This window comes from Branchiostoma lanceolatum, chromosome 1 (assembly GCF_035083965.1).
Source record: "Branchiostoma lanceolatum isolate klBraLanc5 chromosome 1, klBraLanc5.hap2, whole genome shotgun sequence".
Taxonomy (NCBI): Eukaryota; Metazoa; Chordata; class Leptocardii; order Amphioxiformes; family Branchiostomatidae; genus Branchiostoma; species Branchiostoma lanceolatum.
In genome coordinates, this window is record NC_089722.1 from 12,192,031 (window position 1) to 12,213,402 (window position 21,372).

Below are 21,372 nucleotides of genomic sequence, written 5' to 3' on the forward strand. Positions count from 1 at the left end.
GCGACTTGATTGCAGTAGAGAGTGGGTGACATCAAACAACTTCACAGTCATATCACTCATATGCAACCTAACCCAGTTTAATTGACAGATGTGAAGACGTCACACCCGGCCTGGTGCCAGACAGGATACGATACGTGGCAATCTCTCTTCTTATCAAGTATCTCTGGAGCTTTGTTCCAGAAGACATCGGGTAAAGTTTTAGAACAGAGAGTTGTCCCTATTGTCTTCAATTCTCCACTTCAGAAACTTTTACTACCGTCTTTCCCGGCAATAACTGTGCAAGAAGTGTCCTTTATCTACCGAAGTCTTGTAAGCGCGTCCCAACAGTCAGTAACAGAAGCGATGTCCCGTCTTGCGGTCGGTGTTCTTCTCCTGGCGGCCGTCGGGCTGTTTGGTCCCCGCCCGGTCTGTGCAGACGACTCGCACGAGGATGACGACCACGGACACCACGATGACGAACATCAGGAGGAACATGTACACGGTTAGAGTCAAACATCTAATGTTTTTTCCCATGGATTAATTATAAGTAGAATTCGTCGATGAAGGAGGTTAGATCTCCAGGGAATAAGATACAAGACAGATACTCAGGCAATCGGATAGATTTTGTAAACGGTTAGACGTTTCAGGTAGCATTCACTACCTTTCGTCAGCGACTGAGAATGATCTGTAGCCCAAGAGGTATTCAAACAAAAACTATGTGTTGATATCTCTAGGTAGAATGATTTGTTAGGGGGACTTCGGGTGGGAGGTCCGGTTGGCCTCATATGCAGGGCGCCAGACGTTTTTGTTTCAGCTACGCGCAGTTTTGTGCTAGCTACCGGCTACAGATCCGATGTCCGTCTGAAATCGGACAGCGATCACACATTGTCAAGCAAACAGAAAATCCACAGCTATAAGAAAAATGCGCGTAGTTTTTGATTGAAGAAAAAAACGTCCGGTGGGGGCTTGACAGGAGGCTAGCCACCCGGACCTTATCTGGCAGGTGAAAAACTATTCAGCTTATTTTGACCGATAACTGCTATTCTTATCAGCAACTAGAGGGTTTTTGGTAAATACCAGAAAGTTGTACAGCCTGCATGAATTTCAGCCGGACTTTGTAAAAGATTAGAAAATGTACAGGTCCTGTGCAGACTTTTGGGGTGGCTGGTGGTTTTCTATGGCTCCGCGCCTAGGGCTGGTAAACCGAACCGTTTTGATAGCCATATTCACAGCCATATTAGACCTGGCGAGCTCGAGCGATCAGAAAACAGCACAGAAACGCAAACAAAGCCATAGAAACCCGCCACCCACCCAGAGGGTCTGCACAGGAGGCTATAAACTGTGTGGACTAGGACACTCCCAGTCTGTATGACGTCATGGACTGCCACGTAGACTATCGCTGCAAATTTGGAAAGTTGTCACTAGACACAGCTTACGACGTTTTACACACCCTTACCGATACACCATCAGACCTTTATCTAGTTAATAATGTATATAGATATACTGTGAATTCATTTATTTTCGCAGAGAATTAATTTCGAAAAAGGAGGGTAGGGATGATTTCGCGGTGTTTTAACCTTTAGCACACTGAAGTAGCCGTTTGGCACCCGATTCCCCAATGTTTACGGAGTTAGGCAGCAGGGAGAGAGAAACGCATATTCGCGATGCCATGAATTCACGATAGGAAGATCGACTCGAACACCGTGAAAATAAAACCACTGCAAACATTTAACGATTTACAGTACTTGAGTAACTCCAAATTCAAAGTGCATTTTTTCTTAGGTTTCAGAATGCCCAATAGGCTGGGAAAATGGCAAAGTGCTCGATCGATCTGTTTACCCTTTCATCTAGACGGAGACCAAAAATTAAATTGAATTTGATTTTCATAATTGGATGATGATGCAAGATACAAACGTGTGATTTAAAACACAAAACGTAAAAGAATGTCGTTCTTTGTTTATGAAATTCCTGGAGGAATCTGTCCGGTTGAAACTTTTGGTCGCTCAGCGGTCGCAACGCGGTCGCATCCTATATTGGAAAGGGGGCGTGGATGATTATACGCTTGCCTGGTTTACATGTATGACAGTACCTTACAGTTGTACTAAACCTCTTTTGCTGTTTTTGTCTCTTATTCATTTCTTTTTTTAGGATGTCCGGACCATTACGAAGAGTTCGAAGGGCACTGTTACTACTTCTCAGGGGACACGATAGCGACTTACTCGGACGCCGCCGCTCAGTGCGCGGCGCAGGACGGCCGGCTGGCCGTGCCCGACTGTCATGACGAGCACGCCGCTGACTTCTTCTACAGAACAGTGTGAGTGCAGTTAGTTTACAGGAAAAAAATCAAGACAACACACACACACACACACACACACACACACACACACACACACACACACACACACACACACACACACACACACACACACACACGCACACGCATACACACATACACACACACACACACACACACACACTTTGATACTGAGAGACTTTAATATAGGTTGAGTGCTTCATCTCTTTGTCTGTAACTGTCTCTACATTTGAATAGAATAAAGAAACACACACACACACATGGCCCGTGAAACTGACACCTTTAGTGAGCGTTACAGGTATAAGACGTCAACAGTTAAACAGGATATATCATCAATCAGCTGCGACCTTATTGTACATTTTTGCCCAACAAAACCAAGCTAAGTACAGTTCAAAACAAAGACATGTTTACAAACATACACGAGTATCGCAATCTGCCATGCAAGTTCGGCTTCTTCTCGCTTCTTGACAATTGTGAAAAAAGTGTACGATTGTACGAGTGAAGCTACAGTCTGTTTGTCAAAATGCACGAGAATATCAATTTTTCAGTGCTACGCATATGTTTAAAGTAAGGGAATCTACTTTCTATATCAATATCTCTTGATCAATACATAAAACAGGTTAACTGGAAACAGTCGTTGGGTCAGATGATCGATGTCATCACCCTTCTTAATTGTGAATTAGTCGAGCAACGCTCAAAATGACGATGTGGTATACCTAACTTGACCGTGGTTAACATGTCAGGCTGGTATATATGATATGGTAATATAGCAATATCAGCATCGGCGTATGATACCGTATAGAGAAACTGATAAACGCATGCACTTTATTGATTTTCCTTACAGCAGACATGTTCTTATCAGGTCTACAATCTTTTGAATATTCATATCTTTGTAAGATCGTTATGTTCATGTTTATAGGCTTACAGGTGTGGAATATATGGCAGAGACTGTCATTCTCGTATAGAACTGTTTAGCCATAGCCGAAGCTGTAGTGCAGATGTTAATTGCGCTTTTACTTACCATGTTCATGTCATATAAATGTTGGCCTCTCAGAAACTAAACCAGATAGACAACAGCATATGTGATATGTGTAGCTGTGTTCTGAATGTAAAAACACGTGATTTATGGACTAAATACCGACTACTAACTGGTGTTTCCTTGCGTAGCGCCTGGATCAGTCGGGAAACCGAGGAAGACTGCAGCACAAAAGAGTCGTCAGCAGAGTTGAGTGACATGTTGTTTATATTTTGTGATATCAAACGGTTACATCTAACGTATCTGTTTACCATTTCTGTTCACCGGCGGTATGACCCGGTCCGTTGGCATATCAATAACATAATATCTAATCATTGTTGAATTGTTAATCGTAAAATTCGGTCTCAAGCCATATCGCATAATCTTTAAATGGGGCGGGCGTAATGTGAACTATGATATTGTGTAGACTAGTCACTTTGAATTTGTTTGAAAAGACCAAAAACTTTTAATGATATACTCAGCAAGATTAGATCAGTTGTAGAGATGATATTCTAGTACAGTACTTAACACACGTTCTGGGAAACTTTATTGTGTATTTATCACGAAGTAAATATTTGAGGATTTAAGATGAGAATATAGTTCGAAATTGTCAACATCTTACGACATAGTGACCGGTGTTTACTCGTTCTTCTTCACAAATCATTCGCCGAACTATATCTGAGTGATGTGCTTGTTTTTAAAATTGACTGGTTGCCACTACAAACAAACTCTGTTTAGCTGTATGCACTGATGTCAATCATGAACGCGTAACGTCACCAATTCTCAGAATTCAGCTGTTTGAAGTTTCTCTTCTCAACATCTTCGAGTCGGGCTTATTTTTAAAATCTTTTTAAAACTTTTTTTACTAATGGCATATGAGTTCTATTGCCTTGTATCATATAGTTCGCATGAGAAACTAATGAAATGCGACTCCACATACATGTAACTGTACATGGGTGAAAGGGGCATCCAAGTCTGTGAGTTGCAAAACCGCGCAGCCACACACACACAAAAAAACCTAGTGCATTAGAACTATGTATATCCCCAAAAGAAGGTAGCCTCCATCGCAGGCTCTCTGGGCCTAATGATACACTTTTTTCTGATGACTTCTTTTCGTACTGGGTCGTTTATGCAGCCATCCCGTAACCATAAGACCTAATGGTTACGGACTGGCTGCACAAACGACCCAGTACAAAAAGTAGTCATCACCACCCCCACCCCCCCCCCCCCAAGTCCAGTCAGCCTGCCATGGAGGCTACTAAGAGGGCTAGTTTGTTTCTAACTTTTGTTATTTCTGCTCAGGTCCCAACTGCCCTTCATCTGTATGCACGCACCAAGTAAGTAAAACTAGCGCATGTACAATACCAGTCTGTTCTTTGTACAATAAACCAACACATTATTCCTATCCTGCTCTCACCCGCCCCGTAGTATCCTCTGCTCAAGCTAACTGTAGGGTCAATCTATAAAGCCCTCATTCTACTAGGCGGCGATCGCTGCGCGACCGTACAGCGACCAAAATTGGATACATACTTTGAATGTAATACGAGATGTAAAAGTATGATTTAAAAAACAGCAAAACACAGAAAACGTTAAAGCATTCGTTGTTTATCTATAAAATGCGTTGAGCGATCAGTAAAATCCTTGGTCGCGGCGCGGTCGCGCCTCTGGTGGCAAGGAGGTTCAACTGTAGCGTCTGTAACCTATGACAGATTTCTCTCCCACTACAAGTAGCATCGCTATAGAACGAGAACATAAATAAAAGAAGCCGACTCTTGACTGGTCTGCCCCAACCCTGCCTCTGATTTCATCACCCTTTTCACTACGTGTGACAAACAATTGCACCACACCGGTAAAAAGTCAGATATTATGATTAGTGAGGATGATTGACAGGAGAGCTGCCTGCACGTCCCGACCAGGAGTTGGCTAGAGGGCCAATGTTGACAAGGTGGAACCAGGTCCGGGTAGACATAGGACATGCTGGCGACACAGCCGGCGACACCGCTACACCTAATTGTATGTGTTGTGTGGCCTTTCCACTAGAGGCTGCGACCGTGCGGCGACTGCTGAGCGACCAAACATTCGCTCAACCAATTTTATAGATAAAGAAACTAGGGGTTATACCCAAAGCCAGCTTTGGTCACTGCACGGTCGCTCATCAGCAATCGACGACTAGTGGAAAGGGGCATAAGTCCGCTGGCATGGCCGGTGCATTTACTTGGGTGTAGCACAAGCTTAAGTTTCACATGTTGTTATTTAGTCGAAATACTTCCCACACTCACCCTTCACAAATAAAAGAATAAATTAATCTTAAGCTATCCGGTGTAGAGGCTGCATGCTGCCACATTTCATGATATAGTACTAGTAGTGAATTCCAATAACGAACCATGCATGGCTTAGGTGTAGTTTCCTAATATCCCAGTTTTGTCCGTTGATCGGGCTGACATTTTAGTAGCCTATGTTACACCATCTTGCGCTGTCAGGGCCTTATCAAGCCTCCACCCTACGGGGATAACCAGTGGAAGGGCTGCTTGAAGCGTGATTTCGTCAGCATAAGATGTGTAGTTGTAACTTGTACTAAAACAAACAGAGTACGCGTCTGCTTGGAGATAAGCTATTTCTGGCTAGCTCTTTTCGCTCGGCGCTGGCATGCGCGCATTTCCGTGCCAGTCGCCATTCATCTTTGTCGTCATATCAGTGGCATTGATTTCTACCGTAACGGATATCAGACGACAAATCTGTTTATCAGATGTCCATCAAACGCGCTTACTACACACCGGTGTCTACACACACAAACACACAAACACATACACACACACAACCCAACAGCGACGGTGTCATGGTTGATATATGGTATATTGATCTTCAGAGGAGGGTTTTTATACTTCCCAGCATTACTTGTAATACCCATTCCACAATACTCATCCCGGACGGCTGACTGTATGTGACCAACAAGCATTTAGATTTGCCATCTGCCTTTCATAGTGCAGCAACGGCTACCATTTGAACGACAATTATTCAATTCTTGAATCGTAAAAGGCTTCAGTAGACTTTTTGACCTCTGTAACTTCTATACAACTTTTTGACTTGTGTGATAAACACTGGCATGGTGGACCATTGATGCAAATATCCACTTCAAATATGGTGCACAACTTAAACAAACTACACAATTTTGTCTGAAAACACTGTTGATTGATGATATGATGCTGCTTGTGTATCAGAAAAAACACAAAAAGATTGGCAACGTAAAAAGACGCTAATGTTCGTCATTTAGCCCACGTGCAAATGCAAATAAGATGTTGATTTGCATATTTGGCATATGGTTATTTAAATGATCAATTGAGCTATCTACATACCAAAATCACGACGATCCGTCAGTCCCTTCTTGCGTTATTCTCTTTCAAGATTTGAAACAAAATCAGCTCCTGCAGTTCCCCCCAAAAAAACGCTAGGGGGTCCAAATCTACAGGACCTATTTTCCCAACAAAGAACTATACACCACTAAAAAAATATGACCATAGCATGTAAAGTACACAAGATTTCAAAAGCGAACGTTCCCCTGCAGTACCATAGAAAGTCTCTAGGGGGCCTAAAATCCAATCATTTCAAGGTCTCACAAAGACCTACCCACCTACCAGTATAGTCTTCATTCATTATGTGATTGATCCTTCTACTTGTTTTTTTTTCATTCCTTCTTTTTACCATCATTCTTCATCATATGTACAATCCATGTATGAATAAAACACGTGTAAATTACATGTATATATGTAGGTATACATGAGAGAAAAGTTGGAAAGTATGGATACATGCGGCATGAAAATATCCGAGCATGAACAACATATGATAAGACATTCTGACATGCCTAAGTGTTTCCCTTTGGAAAGGCAGACTCATTTTCTCACTGGACTCAGTTGAAAATGAGTACCTTACTTCCATTTCGGTTAGTGACGTCCTCTCATATTAAGCATAGTGATGGAGCTTCCGTGTTTGAGAAGAGCCACGCATCGAGCACGTCAAAGAACCCACCACACTTATCGAGGAGGGTAGGGGTCCATCCAGGTGTGAGTGGATCAAACCTCCATGCGCAGCTTGCACCTATTCAGGTCCTATTGTACAAAACTGGTCTGTTACGCCTAAAGGTGTTTAGAGCATGCTAAGGAGGCTACGCAACACCCAAATGAAAGATCTAGTGCGACCGGCGGAGGTGGAGCAAAGAAAAACAAGAGTTTAGAGACCTCATACCCCCATGAAATATTTTAAGTATGCAAATGACCGACACATTTACATAATCTATGTTCATGTTATGTACACCCTTAACTAACTTCACATGTCAAAAGTATTATGGATTTCCTGCTATTTACCCTTTAGATGAATTATGGCACGTTGGCATTAATTATTCAAATTAAACACGGTTTACATAACTGGTATCTGTTGATGCTAACTGCCATGAATTACATATATTAAATGTATTAAAGTCCTGTAGTAGAAAACAATGGAATTGTATAATTTCCTAAATAATGATGTAAATTACATCCTACTTCACATAATTTCCATCTCATTGTGTATAGCTCTGTCTAAGCTACCTGCATGCTAAGTACATATCATGGAAATCCATCGTTCCTTTGTTCAGTTATCCTCTTTAAGATATTGTAACAAAATGCCCCTGAAGTACCAGAACAAGCTGCTAGCTATAGGGAGTACAAACCTACATCACTTCTTGCTGACATCAAAAGCGGTCCAAAAAGATCAAAGCCGTAGCATGTCCTGGACAAAAGATACAAAAACTGGAAGGTTAGTTTCAGTACCAAGGACAGCCGAAGCTTCCCAAGACCTTCCCACACACCAAATACTACCACTCTCTATCCAGACCTTCTGAAGTTATGCTACCACAGGCACATCCGGAATCACACACATACACACACACATACACACACATACATACATACATACATACATACACATCCAAAACAATACCTCTATTTCTCATGGAGGTAGAAAACAACAAAAAGATGAACGTCTAACGTGAGTAACATCCTTCTTGATTTCCCAGCATGCGATGAGCCGCCGACTGCGAATAACACCGTCATCTCCGGATGTGACGCACCCTACGACCAACAGGAGGTATGCAGCTACGCATGCGCGCCGGGGTACCACATGTATGAGGGGACCAGTTCCTCTGCTACCTCGACCTGTCTGGACGGAGATTGGCACGGACCCTTCATGGAATGCAAGGGTAATCTCCCCGAAGACATTTGTTTTTTTTATTCTTTGTTACATTCGCCAGAAGGTTATGTTTTAGTTTCCGTGTGTGATGGACTGTGTTTGTTTGTTTGTTTGTTTGTTTGTAATAAGCCATCACTCAAGAAGCTGTGGATGGATCTTCATGATATTTGGGAGGTGAGTAGATGTCGGGAGTGTCCGGGATTTTAAACGTTTCTCTCCTCTGGACAGTCCCGGGCACTCCGAGCCCACTCGACCGAAACCTCTGCTTGGAGAATATTAACAGAGTGAAAGTTGGTGTAATGTCCATGTCCGTCCGTTCTGGTTATTCATTATTCAGAATTGTGTGTTTGATGGTAGAATGCTCCAGACATTGTATCCACGGTCCTTAACGGATCTTCTATAGGATCTGGCTCAGAGTTTTACGTGTGTTCTGTCGCGTTTTATACGTCTTTCTAGCTGTTCGCGTTTTTAACTCTTCGCCAATAGGAGCAGGTGACGACTAAAAAAAAAGCAAAACGCCACATAAATAGGCGTAAAACACTGAGCCGAACCCTACGTCTGCTTGGAGATGATTTCAATATGTAACCCCTTCTCTCAGTGTGCACATCGAGATCTGCGTCTCTTTTTCCCTAGCCTGAGTACCAGCCTCCGCAGTGACCGCTGGCTCAAAAAAATTCGGTTGCTAACCACGGTTAGCAAGCGAATTTTTTTTGAGCCAGCGGTCACTACGGAGGCTGGTACTCAGGCTACTTTTTCCCAATAGAATGCTATGGCTTCGCCTGGGTACCGTCTTAGTTACCACCGGGCCTCTCGTACTCGCTCGTATAGGAAGCCCGGTAAACTAACTAGGACGGCGCCCAGGCTCCTATGTGCTGAATGTTAGACATGTACGTAGTGTCATAGTCAATGACTGAAATATTGATTGTATTGGTTCTTGCCGACATAAGCATGCCATCTTCAGAGAAGAGTTCCTGGACCCTAGATCTAACACCAACCATTGCTGGTATCTACATCAATGTGTAATACACAAGAATACATTCTTCTCCCCAGAGAACTGCCCGGAGCCAACTCTGAACGCGGGAGTCACCATGAAGGGCGAGAGCTGCCAAGCACCCTACATCACCGGGGACATTTGCTTCTTCGAATGCATAGACACGACAGAACCGCTAGAGGGCGACCATGACATGTCGTGTTTGAACGGCGACTGGATTCATGCAGCCACAGGCATTGCAGGGATCCCCATCGTCTGTAAGATCCACTATCTTCAATATTACCCTTGTTCTTTTTTTCCGGTCGACCTCAGACTGAGGACGAAGCATGACTCTTTTTTTTTCGTCAGCTAGTAGTGCAATGCGGCTTCCCTATGGCTCGTGTATTAAGCCAAGCACACCGGTTATCCCTCTTTTCGATACGGTGTGCAGAGGTTTGGTGTCTGAAGCTCCCTCATACACGGGGCCGCCGGGTTTACGTCACCATCTGAAATGGCAAATGGAGCCCGTCATTTCGGATGATGACATGTAGCCGAATAGATCTATGGAACTGAGTAAAAAAAGAAATGGTCACTTACATTTGCAAAGTCGCTTGCAGTTTGGTAAATGTGTTTATTACTGTACATGCAATGACAGGTTAAGGCCCATTTCTATTTCTATAGCCGTTGTGCACATTTGTGCAAGCACTACAGGGGGCTAGTCCAATGGTAGTGGTGTGTGCTGAACACCCATACTCCTTCCTAAAGGTGCTAGGCAGAGAGAGCAGTATTTTTTTCAAGTCTTTGGTACATGGTATGACTCGGCCACGCTGGGCATTGAACCCAGTGCAATCTCAGGATTCAAAGGGAGCTAAATTAATCGTGCACATGCTCTTATTTCTTTATTTGAGTTTATCACAGACAATGTGAAAGGGACGGCAATACAGGTGCTAAACCTCAGATGACATCCTTGAAACATCCTTGTGTCCACATACTAGTCAATTATCCAGACTAAAAATGAGTCCCCTGTTTCAGGTCCTCCGCCAATATAATTTTGGCCGCTGAGTGAGAAGCGCAGCGGAAGCAGCGCACCTAGCGGGACTGGCGGAATCGCATCTCCTGTGCAGAACAGCAGCACGAGCACCACACGACATGAACCGTCACACTGGTGCTTAGAACATGTAGAAAAGTTAGCCTCAACCCACGGATGTACTGGCAGGTTATATATTAGCAAAAAATGAACCAGAGTCATTCTGAAGAAGTTGTGGAAACGTTTTGTTGTCCAAGCGCAAAACATAAATCATCACTGAGGTGGTTAACATTACTGACAGAAGTAATGCGAATCCGATCCTTAGAATTAGACTACCATTAAACTGCCGGGGACCAACTGCAGTGTCTGTGATCTGTTATGTTGTAGTTGTCCACACGCAATCTCCAAGCAGATATTGGGAGGCTGATGGTTACGTTTTCCAAGCTGTCCGTTTCTATGATCGTGACAAACCGTCTCCTCAGCTAGGAAAAAGTGACGATTAAGCCTCAAAACATCTGCTTGGAGATAAATCCACGCACGCTACTCATTGAACCAGCGTCCGACGTACATGCAGCTCACAGTGATCTCCAAGCAGATGTAAGGATCCGGCTCATTCTCAGTGTTTTACGTCTGTTTTTGCAACATTTAGTGCTCTTTTCTCGGATCCTTACGTCTGCTTGGAGATTAACTCACAGAAGGGCGAAAAAACTTAAGATCACGAATCTCGTCTTGACTTGACCTGAAATATCGTTTTAACCTTCGAGCTACTGGGAGGTGCACTGGTGCTAACATACAGGTGAATAGTGTCATCGGGTTGGTAACTCTGGTTAATCAACTTCTTTGTTCACAGACAAAGGTTGAAGGTGGCAGCCGGTCCACCGTAACATCGCAGGGGAAGAACATTTAATTTGGTTGTGTACGAAGAACTTTGTTAACCACTGCTTCCAATATACGGCTCTGCGGGAGAGGTTTAATACTAAGAGTTGGTGAAGATGGGAACTTCGGGGTGATGAATTTCTAAATTCAATTTTGTGTATACAAACTGTACACGTTGTTGACAGCAACAGGTGCAACTAGAAAGGGAACATTTTCGAGAAAATGCAGGGTATGATCCCTTGCATTGATAAAGGAAGTATGGAACTGTTGTTTATTCAAGCTAGTTATATGTCCAATATGAAGTATTTACCACAAAAGAAATATGAAGTTTCTGTACTAATCATGTAAATAAGCCCCGCCACCACCATAACAAAACGCCTCGTGGAGTCGGCTGAGGTGTAAAAGGGACGCCAAAGAACGATTCGCGCGTGAATAAGGTTTTATTCAGGTGAATAAGACACGACTGAGAACACTCGACATTTGGGGGAAACTTTGCAAGCCTGTACATGTTTGAAATGCAAATATGGCTCTTTTGTATGCAGCTATCTCGGACCGCTGGCTCTGAATAGCGTATGTATACACCCAACCTTGACACACCCAAACAATGTAGCCCCACCCAAAGTTTGCTACAAACAGGGTTAACGCACGCTTCACTGGATAACTTAATGTAAGTATACTTAGCCTCTACCAGGCTCCGCGGGATGGCTGGAAAAATAGTAGAAATTGGCCGTAATAGAGTGAATAGTGTGCCAAGGGAGTTAGCTATTCACTCTATTACGGCCAATTTCTACTATTTTTCCAGCCATCCCGCGAAGCCTGGTAGAGGCTAAGTATACTGAAGTCAAGACAAATTGGATGCTTTGGAGGAGAGGCAGAAGGAGGGTGACGGCTGCAGGCTTGGCCTTTTTGCCATTATCTGTAGTTACTGACACTTCCTAACTGAAAAAAAGTGTACACTGTAGAGTAGCGATGCCCAAATTCCGCTCTTGGTGACATATCCGACCTATAGGTCACCACTCCTGACGAGCAACTATTGGCTGCTGGCCCATACGTCCGCGCGGACGTATGCATGGTTCCTGTCATGGCCTGTCATGACTCCTTTAAGTGGAGGTTATTTGATCTCCCCAACATCTCCTGGCGCATGAATAGCACACGTTGGTGCTGCTGATCACACACACCGTGAGTGGCACGGACTCATGCTTACCGCGCACCGAAGGAAACAACTACATATCGTGTAAGAATACAGGTAAGAGTGTTGTATCTGTGACATATTCATTCTTCTTCCTCTCCTTTTTTTCTCTTCTTCAGTTGAACTCGAAGGGTACTGCCTGAGACGAAACGTAATGTCTTCATCGGTAGCTGATGATTATTCAAACATGAATATTCATGAGTGAATTTCATTGCCCTTTGGTCTTGGTGGAGGGAGTGTTAGATCGGGAACCAAATCAAACCAGAACAACCTGAAATATCTAGAATTTCTCTATCCAAATTCTCCATACTTTAATACCGTTTACTGAATGATTACAGGAATGCTATAGACACGCTTAAGTGTAATGTTTCTGGTGGTCATAGCTCCAAATGTGCACAGTCTAGCTGTGTTATGGGGTCGTTCATAGGTCTTAGTTTCGGGGAAAAGAAATCAGATTTAGGGACAGAGCTAAATTCCTGTCATTCATGATTCTTACTTCGCTTTCTGTTTACAGTTCAATCTTACGCCATGTGGGTCCTAGCCGTGGTGTTTTCCGCCTCGTTCTGTTCGAAATGAATTTCGGGACGGATAAGATTTCGGCGGGAAGAAATCAGATTTCGGGACAGATCAAGATTTCTGTCATCCATGATTCTAACTTTGCTTCCCGGTTCACAGTTCAATCGTACGCCATGTTCTTGTGGACCCTAGTCGCGGTGATAGCCGGTGTGGTCGGCCCTGTGGAGGTCCAGGCGGCGGCTGACGTCACGGCCCCGGCGGGGCGCGTGGTTGGGCTGGAGCAGGACGTGAGCGGGACGACAGTCAACAGCTTCCTGGGGATCCCGTTCGCACACCCGCCCGTAGGGGAGCGGCGGTTCCGGCGGGCGGAGCGCCTGCAGCCCTGGGACGGGGTCTACGACGCGACGAGGTATGGCGCGAGACACTCTAAAATGATGATACGGCGTCGTCTCAAATTGTATAAACTATATAGGACTATTACTATATCGCTTCTTCGATCCTTCCTAATGACTGCGATCAAACCAGTGCACGCGAGTTTCCGTCTCGAAAACGGTCGTTGCCATATCGCTGACTGATCGATGCCATCATGATCCAAGCGTATCATAAATTTCCGGGGGCGAAAATGTATAAAACTTTTTAAAAAGCAACCTTTCAATTCCAAATGTACGACAGTGTCGTGAAAAATGTCAAAAACTTTAGTGAAGAAGAAAGTACATCAGCTCGGGTTCGAATCCGGTTCAGAAACCCTGATCATCAAGCTCAAAAATCCTCTACGGCCACACGAAACATCACGGTGCTGATAAGGAACGTCTACACCGTTCGGCGAGATGCCATAGGCATCGACCGTTTTGATTGGCAACGACCGCTAACGTACGAGACGGAAATTCGAAATCAGCAGCACCGGCAGAACCGTGATATCAAACCCCCGACCTTCTGATCAAAAGCGCGGTGTTGTTAACCGTTACACCACACACGCTACATGTACATGCCACGTGGTGGTCGCTTAGGAGTGGCGTCGCTTAGACAGCCGGTGTTTTTGTTTGTTTCGCATACCCGGTTTTGACGTTTAGACTTAACACGCCAGGTTGTTTTTTTGCAGTAAGTATAAGCTGCGTAAGATCAGACTGTAAGGTTTGATCCACTCACACGGGGAAGGACCTCTGGTCAAGTTCGATAAGTGTGGTGGGTTCTTTAAAGTGTTTGGGGTGTGGCTTTCCTCAAACACAGGACCTCCAGTTTTACGTCTTATCCAAGAGAGCGTCCATAACTGAAGCTATGTACTCATTTTCACGAGTCGAGTCAGGAAATATGTGTTAAGTGCCTTTCCCAAGGGCACAACATTGGGGCCTGCTAGGGATTCGAACCCAGAACCTTTAGATTATAAGTCAACTACCCTAACCACGGGACCACCTGTGTTTGCAAATAGCTAGAACGAGTGGTGACATGCGGCTAATCCGATGTCATAATTCATTCTCCAGGAAACCAAACGCCTGCATTCAGGTCAGTGACTCCGGTGTGTCGGGATTACAGATCAACACGCCGCTGAGCGAGGACTGTCTGTACCTGAACGTGTGGCAGCCGACCCCCGTCCCCACCGGATCAACCGTCATGGTCTGGATCCACGGCGGTGCCTTCACAACGTATGTAATTTTTCATTGATCGGGTTTGTTCAATGCAAGGCCATAGTTAACCACTTCTAGGCATTGAACTAAGCTGATGGAAGATGGAGAGTCGACAGAGAGGGAACAAACATTAAACCTTGATAGTGTACATAACTTTTAGAAATAATCATTGAAATGCCCCACACAACTTCAGTGCCCATGCCCCCCCCCCCCCACACACACACAAAAGTCCTACTTGTCGTCACTTTTGGAGGCGTCTTCAAATAACAGTTAACGTAACTACCGATATTGACGCAACCAAATACATAGGGTAGATAATGGATCTAATTGCCATAGCGTGTTCCAAAAGTAAATCCAGTGTCCCTGTTACACATATACAAAAATCCCTTCAGTTGTGGAGGTGTCTTGCCATTACAGTTTAAGTAACTATTTATATCAATGCAACAAAATACGCTCGTAACTAGATTAGCATTAGTCGGAAAGTGCATCAGGCATGCGGTCGGCAGACGTTGTGTGCGTCCGGAATACGCTCAGCATACGCACTTGGTACGCAGGTATTCGCTGGAAGGACAATAGTATTGCGCACTTCATGCAAATCATACACAATGGATGCGCTGATTTCGTTATTCAAACGCTATATGTGCGCCGCGCATAACTCAAGAAGTTTGATATTTTCAGCGTACGTAGAACTGCGTATTGTCAAAATAATACGGAACTCACGCGGAACTGTGCTTATACGCATAAGTGTAACAGGGGCATCGAGAGCTCTCTGCTACCAAAAATCAATAATAAAATGATAAAAGCCCCTCTAACACTTGTGCGTATATGCAAGTCCGCATGAGTTGAGTATTAACGTTGGGTAACCTAAATTCGGGATTTTTCCGATAATGGTTGACTGAAATCAATCTAGCAGAACAATAAACCATCCTTTTTTGGCGACGCCTCAGGGGCGAGCCAAATTTTTACTATATTGTGTGCAGATTGCAAGAATTCTAGGAATTGTACAGGAATGTGAAAGTCAATGGGATGATAACTCAAGAATGCCTGGATGTATTGTCTTCATATTTTGTAGGTGGGTAGGTCTGTGGGAGACCTTGAAATGATTGGATTTTGGGCCCCCCAGCGACTTTCTGTGGTACTGCAGGGGAACTTTCACTTTTCAAATCTCGTCTTCTGAACATGCTGTAGGCATGATTTTTAAGTGGTGGATAGCTCTTTGTTAGGAAAATATGTCTAGTAGATTTGGACCCCCTGGCGGCTTTTTTGGAACTGCAGGAGCTGATTTTGACTCAAACTTTGAAAGAGAATAACGCAAGAAGGGGATGACGGATCATCATAATTTTTGGTGTGTAGATAGCTTAAGTGATGATTTACATAATTATATGCAAATTATGCAAATCAATATCTGATTTGCATAGTTAATGAGGACAGTTGATAAATCAGCTGAATTCTATTATAGGACTCTCAAACACATGACATATGTAACTGAGAAAGAAATAGATATCGATAGATATCAATTATGCAAATTGATACTTAATTTGCATGATTAATGCCAAAATACTATAAATCCACAGTGGTTAAGGATGGGGATTTGATCTTTGCACCATTTGGAAGTTGAGTAAATGTGGCCACTATGAGACACAAATCTTGCATAGAGGGCGTCATTTACATAATTTACGAGGAAATGGTACGATATCTTTTTTGTGAAAACAAGATTTTCATACATTGGACTTGTGTTATTTTGGTAGAGAAGGTGATCGACTGATATGATTTATGCGAGGTCCTTATTTGCATGTGGGCTAAGAACGAAAACGTTAACAGAGACCACCGTCGCCATGGCAACATCTTTTTATGTTGCCAATCTTGTTTCTATTATTCTGTCAGTATCATGTACTATCTTTGCACTAATCATATATATGGTAGATTTTGTCTCTAGTCGTGCTGACACCATAATATTTCAACTTGAAACTACCGTCCGCCGCACACACAATTACGGTGCTGTCGGACAGGGGGGCACATTAATTCGGGAGAGAAGATTCGTCTTGAATATCTTACCGCTAATCACATTTTATACAGCAGCTATTCGTTCCATCCTTGGCTTGAGGAGAGTGCTATGGATATAGACGTGTCCAAGTAAAAAAAAATACACGAAAAAACGGCCGTACCGCACACATCAGGCCAGTTCGGGTACAACCCGTGTGTTGAGTCGGTAGAACTTCACTCAAAGTCGGCCCATCGTAGCTAGCCCATCGTCATCATCGGGCAACGTGTAACGTTACATTATTCATGGCAAGTTAGCTGGATGCCGTAGCAATGGTAATACTACTATGTCCATGTGTTCCTTGTTGTGTTAGGAGCAAACTTTGAGGAAAATATCTTCCTCAGTCCACTATCACACGCAGCATTTAGACAAAAAAGTGTTCCTCACAAACCTTTGTCGTCTGCTTGACAACAGGATTCTGGTTAACAATATGGCGGCGGGAAAATACACGTGCCGTAGGTTGTAGCAACAAAGAGGCGTTTTGATGATTGATCACACTTAGAATCCAGTTGCAGGTTAGCAAAAGAGATTGTAATAAGTTGTCTTGTAAATAATTGTGTTGAGCAGGAAGCGGATGTGACATTTTTCTTATAAACCAGCCGACAACCATGTTGTTTAATTCTCCCACGAAGTCCTCAGACTGTTCCAATAAGGGACGGAGAGTTTTTGACCTCGTCGCCTTATAATCCATGCTTATCGAAGCTTTTCAGACAGTGTTCTGAATACGTAAGTCTGGCAGGTTTGCATTTCTAGCGGTATTACTTATGTTGCATCTAGCACATATCCCTAAATACCCCGTTTTCGAAAAATCCCGAATTTAAGTACCCCGCGAATTTAGGTTACCCAACGTTAACACTTTTTTGGGGTTTAGGTAAAGTTTGCGGTCGAAAAACCAATATCTTTGATTTGGTTCGATAACCAGGCTGCACAACGGTGCGTTAAAGTAGAAAACAACTTATTCCCCGCAAACTTAAACTAAAACAAAAAATCTTGATACGCAACTCATGCGCACATGGATATACGCACAAGTGTGAGGGGGCTAGATACACTCTGATTCTCCTAACCTGGCATCCAGTCCACCGTGGGTTGGCCGGGCTCTGTTCGGGGCAGAAGAAACTTTCCGCCGCCAGGGTAATCTTTGGCATCCAATAGTAGTTTTACGTGGTAGGACTTAAATCACGGCCAAACACGTGGCTTACCCACGGTGGACTGGATTGTACAAGCATGTCTGTTTTTCATGATGTACGTTTTGTTTTCAGGCCTGCTCCCCGATATCCCGGGCTAGTTGGTTTATATAAGTTCAAATGGTAGAAATGGTTGATGAACACTGACCTCTACCAGGCTCCAGACGTGGCTGGAAAGAGTAGAAATCGGCAAAGTAGACAGATAACATACCGGAGGAGTTGGCCAGCCGATAAAAACAGGTTTGCCACGTCAGGACTCCGGGAAAACAGTGTGGTTCCGCAGTGATGTGAATATTGCATAATGGCAGCAGTACAGAAGTGGTGTAATAGGATACTTGGAGAATTGGAAGTATGGTTTGGCTTGCAATTGGGTCCAGTGGTTGAGAGCCAGAATGACTACACCAGCACAGTAATTCTTGGTCGTTAGGGTTACGCACTTAGAGCTTGTTCTGTGTTGTCCTAACATGTACAAACTTGGTTTGCAGTGGTTCGTCTGCCATTGATGTGTACGATGGCCGGTACCTGGCCGCCACAGAGGGAGTCCTGGTGGTGAGTATGAACTACCGGCTCAGCACGCTGGGGTTCGCCTACACCGGGACGGACGACGCGCCCGGAAACATGGGGCTGACGGACCAGCTGCTGGCGCTGCAGTGGCTGCAGGACAACATCGCCGCGTTCGGAGGCGACCCCGCCAAGGTCACCATCTTCGGTGAGAGTGCGGGCGGGGTGAGCGCCGCCCTCCACCTGATATCTCCGGAAAGCAGAGACGTGTTCGATCGCGCCATCCTGCAGAGCGGAACGTCTACACTTCCGGGAATGATCTACTCTGCAGACGACATGTACGGCAACACCAAGGCTCTGGCCGGGAGTCTGGGATGTCCCACTGAACAAGGCCCAGCAGCCATGATGGCGTGTCTGAGGGAACAGGATGCAGATAACTTTGTAGCCAACTACCCACCGACCTACCCAGTCATCGACGGGAGCTTCATCCCAGAAAACCCGGCAAAGGCCCTCAATGATGGGGAGTTCAAACATACGGACATCCTCCTGGGCAGCAATACAAATGAGGGGATGCTGTTCTTCATACTCTTTGGAATTCCAGGGTACATTGTTGGTTCAGAGAACAGTATCGACAGGAACCAGTTCATGCAGAACATCAATGCGATGGTGGGTGGTCTTAACGAGTTGGCGGTGGAGGCAATCGCCTTCCAGTACACCGACTGGCTGCGCCCCGATGACGATGACATGTACCGGGACGCCCTGGACACCGTCGTCACAGACCAACTGTTTGTTTGCCCGAACTTTGGCACGGCGCGCGCTCATACCCGAGTCGGGACGACGGCGTACATGTACAAGTTCGTCCATCGGTCCTCCATCTCACCCTATCCCGACTGGGCGGGCGTGATACACACCGAGGAAATACAATTTGTGTTCGGGCAGCCCCTTAATACTACCTTGGGTTACACCGCCGAGGAGGCCGACCTGTCTCGTAGGATGATGCGGAACTGGGCAAACTTCGCTAAAACCGGGTGAGTATATCTCCAAACTTATTTTCTTCGAGTTTTATACATTAGTGTCCAATTCAGCCCTAGAATCTTGTGACAGGTATAACCAATGGCTATCTTACGTCGATATCTTTATTTCATCTCACGTTTGTACCGACTATTTGGCAAAGAGTCCATGCGATCATAACAATGCTTTGCAGTTCTTATCAAGTGTCAGAATTGTTGTTTGGGCAGGATCCATCGTGTTACAATTTGCAGACATCATAAATCTTGGTTCTATATGCATGTCTTTGAACAAGTTTAGTTGCAATCTTGCAAGCTTCCATTGAGAACTCAGGTATTAATCTCCCCTTAGGAACCCCAACAACAACAACGAGGCGGTGTGGAACCCCTACACGGAGTCCAGCCGAGGCTACCTGATGTTGGACACGGACGCGCCCAGCATGCATATGGTGACCGGACAGAAGGCCAAGGAGTGTGCCCTGTGGGACACCTTCGTACCTGCTCTCCTCAGCAGGGCAGGTGGGTTTGCGCATGAATGATACTGAAAGATCATGTTTGAGAACTTTTTGTCACATATCAAAGACAATACGTCGCCGAAGGTTCATGTTAACATGTTACAAACTCTACATATTTTCAGGTTAACTTTTCTCATAGTCGTTTTAAAAAAGCATGCCCTGAATCGTCGTATGTTCGTTTGTCCTAACACATGTTGAAGATATTTAATAACAGATTGAATGTACACTAGTGTCTTGTGAAGTTTAGAGTAACGAATCTGCATGCAAAGTTATTTTGTAACGACCACCATAGGAGAGATGATATTCCTGAAATAAACTAGACGACCATACGATGCAAAACAACAGCATAAACGGTCCTCTTTTAATCAGAGGCTTTTGCAGTAACCGAAACGACCCAAAATGAACGGACATGGACTACACGCCAACTTTCATTTTCTTTGTTTTTGTGATACCATGTATGTGTAAATACAAACAAACACTTTTAGTCCTGACGACACCTTGTGCATTTGACCTCACAGAGTTTATCTTCTACCACTTACGTTAATTATTTCTACATGGTGGTTTTCAGAAACAGAAGATCCCGAGCAGTGCCAAGCAGTGGTAGAATCCAGCTCGGCCGCGACGTTTTGGGGACAGAGTCTGGCTGTGGCCCTCTTGATAAATGTTATCAAGGACATCACCAGTTTCATCACGACCATATTCGTCGTACTCTAAGAGATGCAGTTAGATACTAGCCTCTACCAGGCTCCGCGGATCGCTGAGAAAATAGTAGAAATTGGCCTGATAGAGTGAATAGTATGCTAAGCCTAACAGGCTAACACTTTCCTCAGCAGGCCCGACTCGCTCGGTACGTTACCTCCCGCATCGGCCCTGCTGTTCCAAGCCGTCACCACCAAAACAGCTTTCAGCCAATCAGAGGCTTTCCACAAGCTCATTTTGTGCAAAACCACAAAGGTCACCGCCGGGAAGCTATCAGCCAATCAGGTTGCGTCTTACATCGCTACTTTGCGTTCAGAACAAAATAGCGGCTGTGCTCATGAGCATCTGCCAGTAACGTCGCCAGAAGCCAGAATACTTCTTGTCATATCCCGACTATAAAATCAAGGATCACACATATCAAATATTTGTCGCTATACGGTCGTTCACCGACCGTGTAGTAGAAATGGGGCTTGCCGCTTAAGACTAAAAATCTAACTCTTTTTCCAAAGTTTAAGGATAAGGAAACCAACAATTAAACTTTCTGTCTTGCACGTTACGACTATATTTTTCTCTGTATCACGGTGATAATGCATGAAGTAGTAGAGATTTAAGATTTACCAACCTGATGAAACTATTTACATATCTACCAAATCTACTATTTACAAATGATATCTAAACCAACCACTGGTACGGTGAG

General features: G+C 44.4%; 2 protein-coding genes across 2 annotated transcripts; both read left to right on the forward strand.

The window, feature by feature from the left end:
- Positions 1-90: 90 nt before the first annotated feature.
- LOC136434909 (uncharacterized) lies at positions 91-10,882 on the forward strand. Its single transcript, XM_066428022.1, has 7 exons — positions 91-481; positions 2,128-2,293; positions 3,461-3,517; positions 4,611-4,645; positions 8,356-8,538; positions 9,579-9,776; positions 10,531-10,882. Exons 1-7 carry the CDS (start codon positions 343-345, stop codon positions 10,545-10,547), a joined length of 795 nt encoding a protein of 264 aa, XP_066284119.1. The 5' UTR covers positions 91-342; the 3' UTR covers positions 10,548-10,882.
- A 1,589-nt stretch (positions 10,883-12,471) lies between these two features.
- Positions 12,472-21,226, forward strand: LOC136434928 (cholinesterase 1-like). The gene is made up of 6 exons (XM_066428050.1): positions 12,472-12,647; positions 13,266-13,515; positions 14,585-14,746; positions 18,439-19,482; positions 19,814-19,980; positions 20,545-21,226. Exons 2-6 carry the CDS (start codon positions 13,280-13,282, stop codon positions 20,688-20,690), a joined length of 1,755 nt encoding a protein of 584 aa, XP_066284147.1. The 5' UTR covers positions 12,472-12,647; positions 13,266-13,279; the 3' UTR covers positions 20,691-21,226.
- Positions 21,227-21,372: the final 146 nt, after the last annotated feature.

Bases quoted from the DNA above. Each gene is read 5' to 3' on its own strand.
- LOC136434909 (XM_066428022.1), top strand. From the start codon at position 343: ATGTCCCGTCTTGCGGTCGGTGTTCTTCTCCTGGCGGCCGTCGGGCTG. The intron at 4,646-8,355 runs GTAAGTAAAACT...TTGATTTCCCAG, and splicing joins CATCTGTATGCACGCACCAA to CATGCGATGAGCCGCCGACT. The intron at 8,539-9,578 runs GTAATCTCCCCG...TCTTCTCCCCAG, and splicing joins ACCCTTCATGGAATGCAAGG to AGAACTGCCCGGAGCCAACT.
- LOC136434928 (XM_066428050.1), top strand. From the start codon at position 13,280: ATGTTCTTGTGGACCCTAGTCGCGGTGATAGCCGGTGTGGTCGGCCCT. The intron at 13,516-14,584 runs GTATGGCGCGAG...TTCATTCTCCAG, and splicing joins GGGGTCTACGACGCGACGAG to GAAACCAAACGCCTGCATTC. The intron at 14,747-18,438 runs GTATGTAATTTT...CTTGGTTTGCAG, and splicing joins CACGGCGGTGCCTTCACAAC to TGGTTCGTCTGCCATTGATG.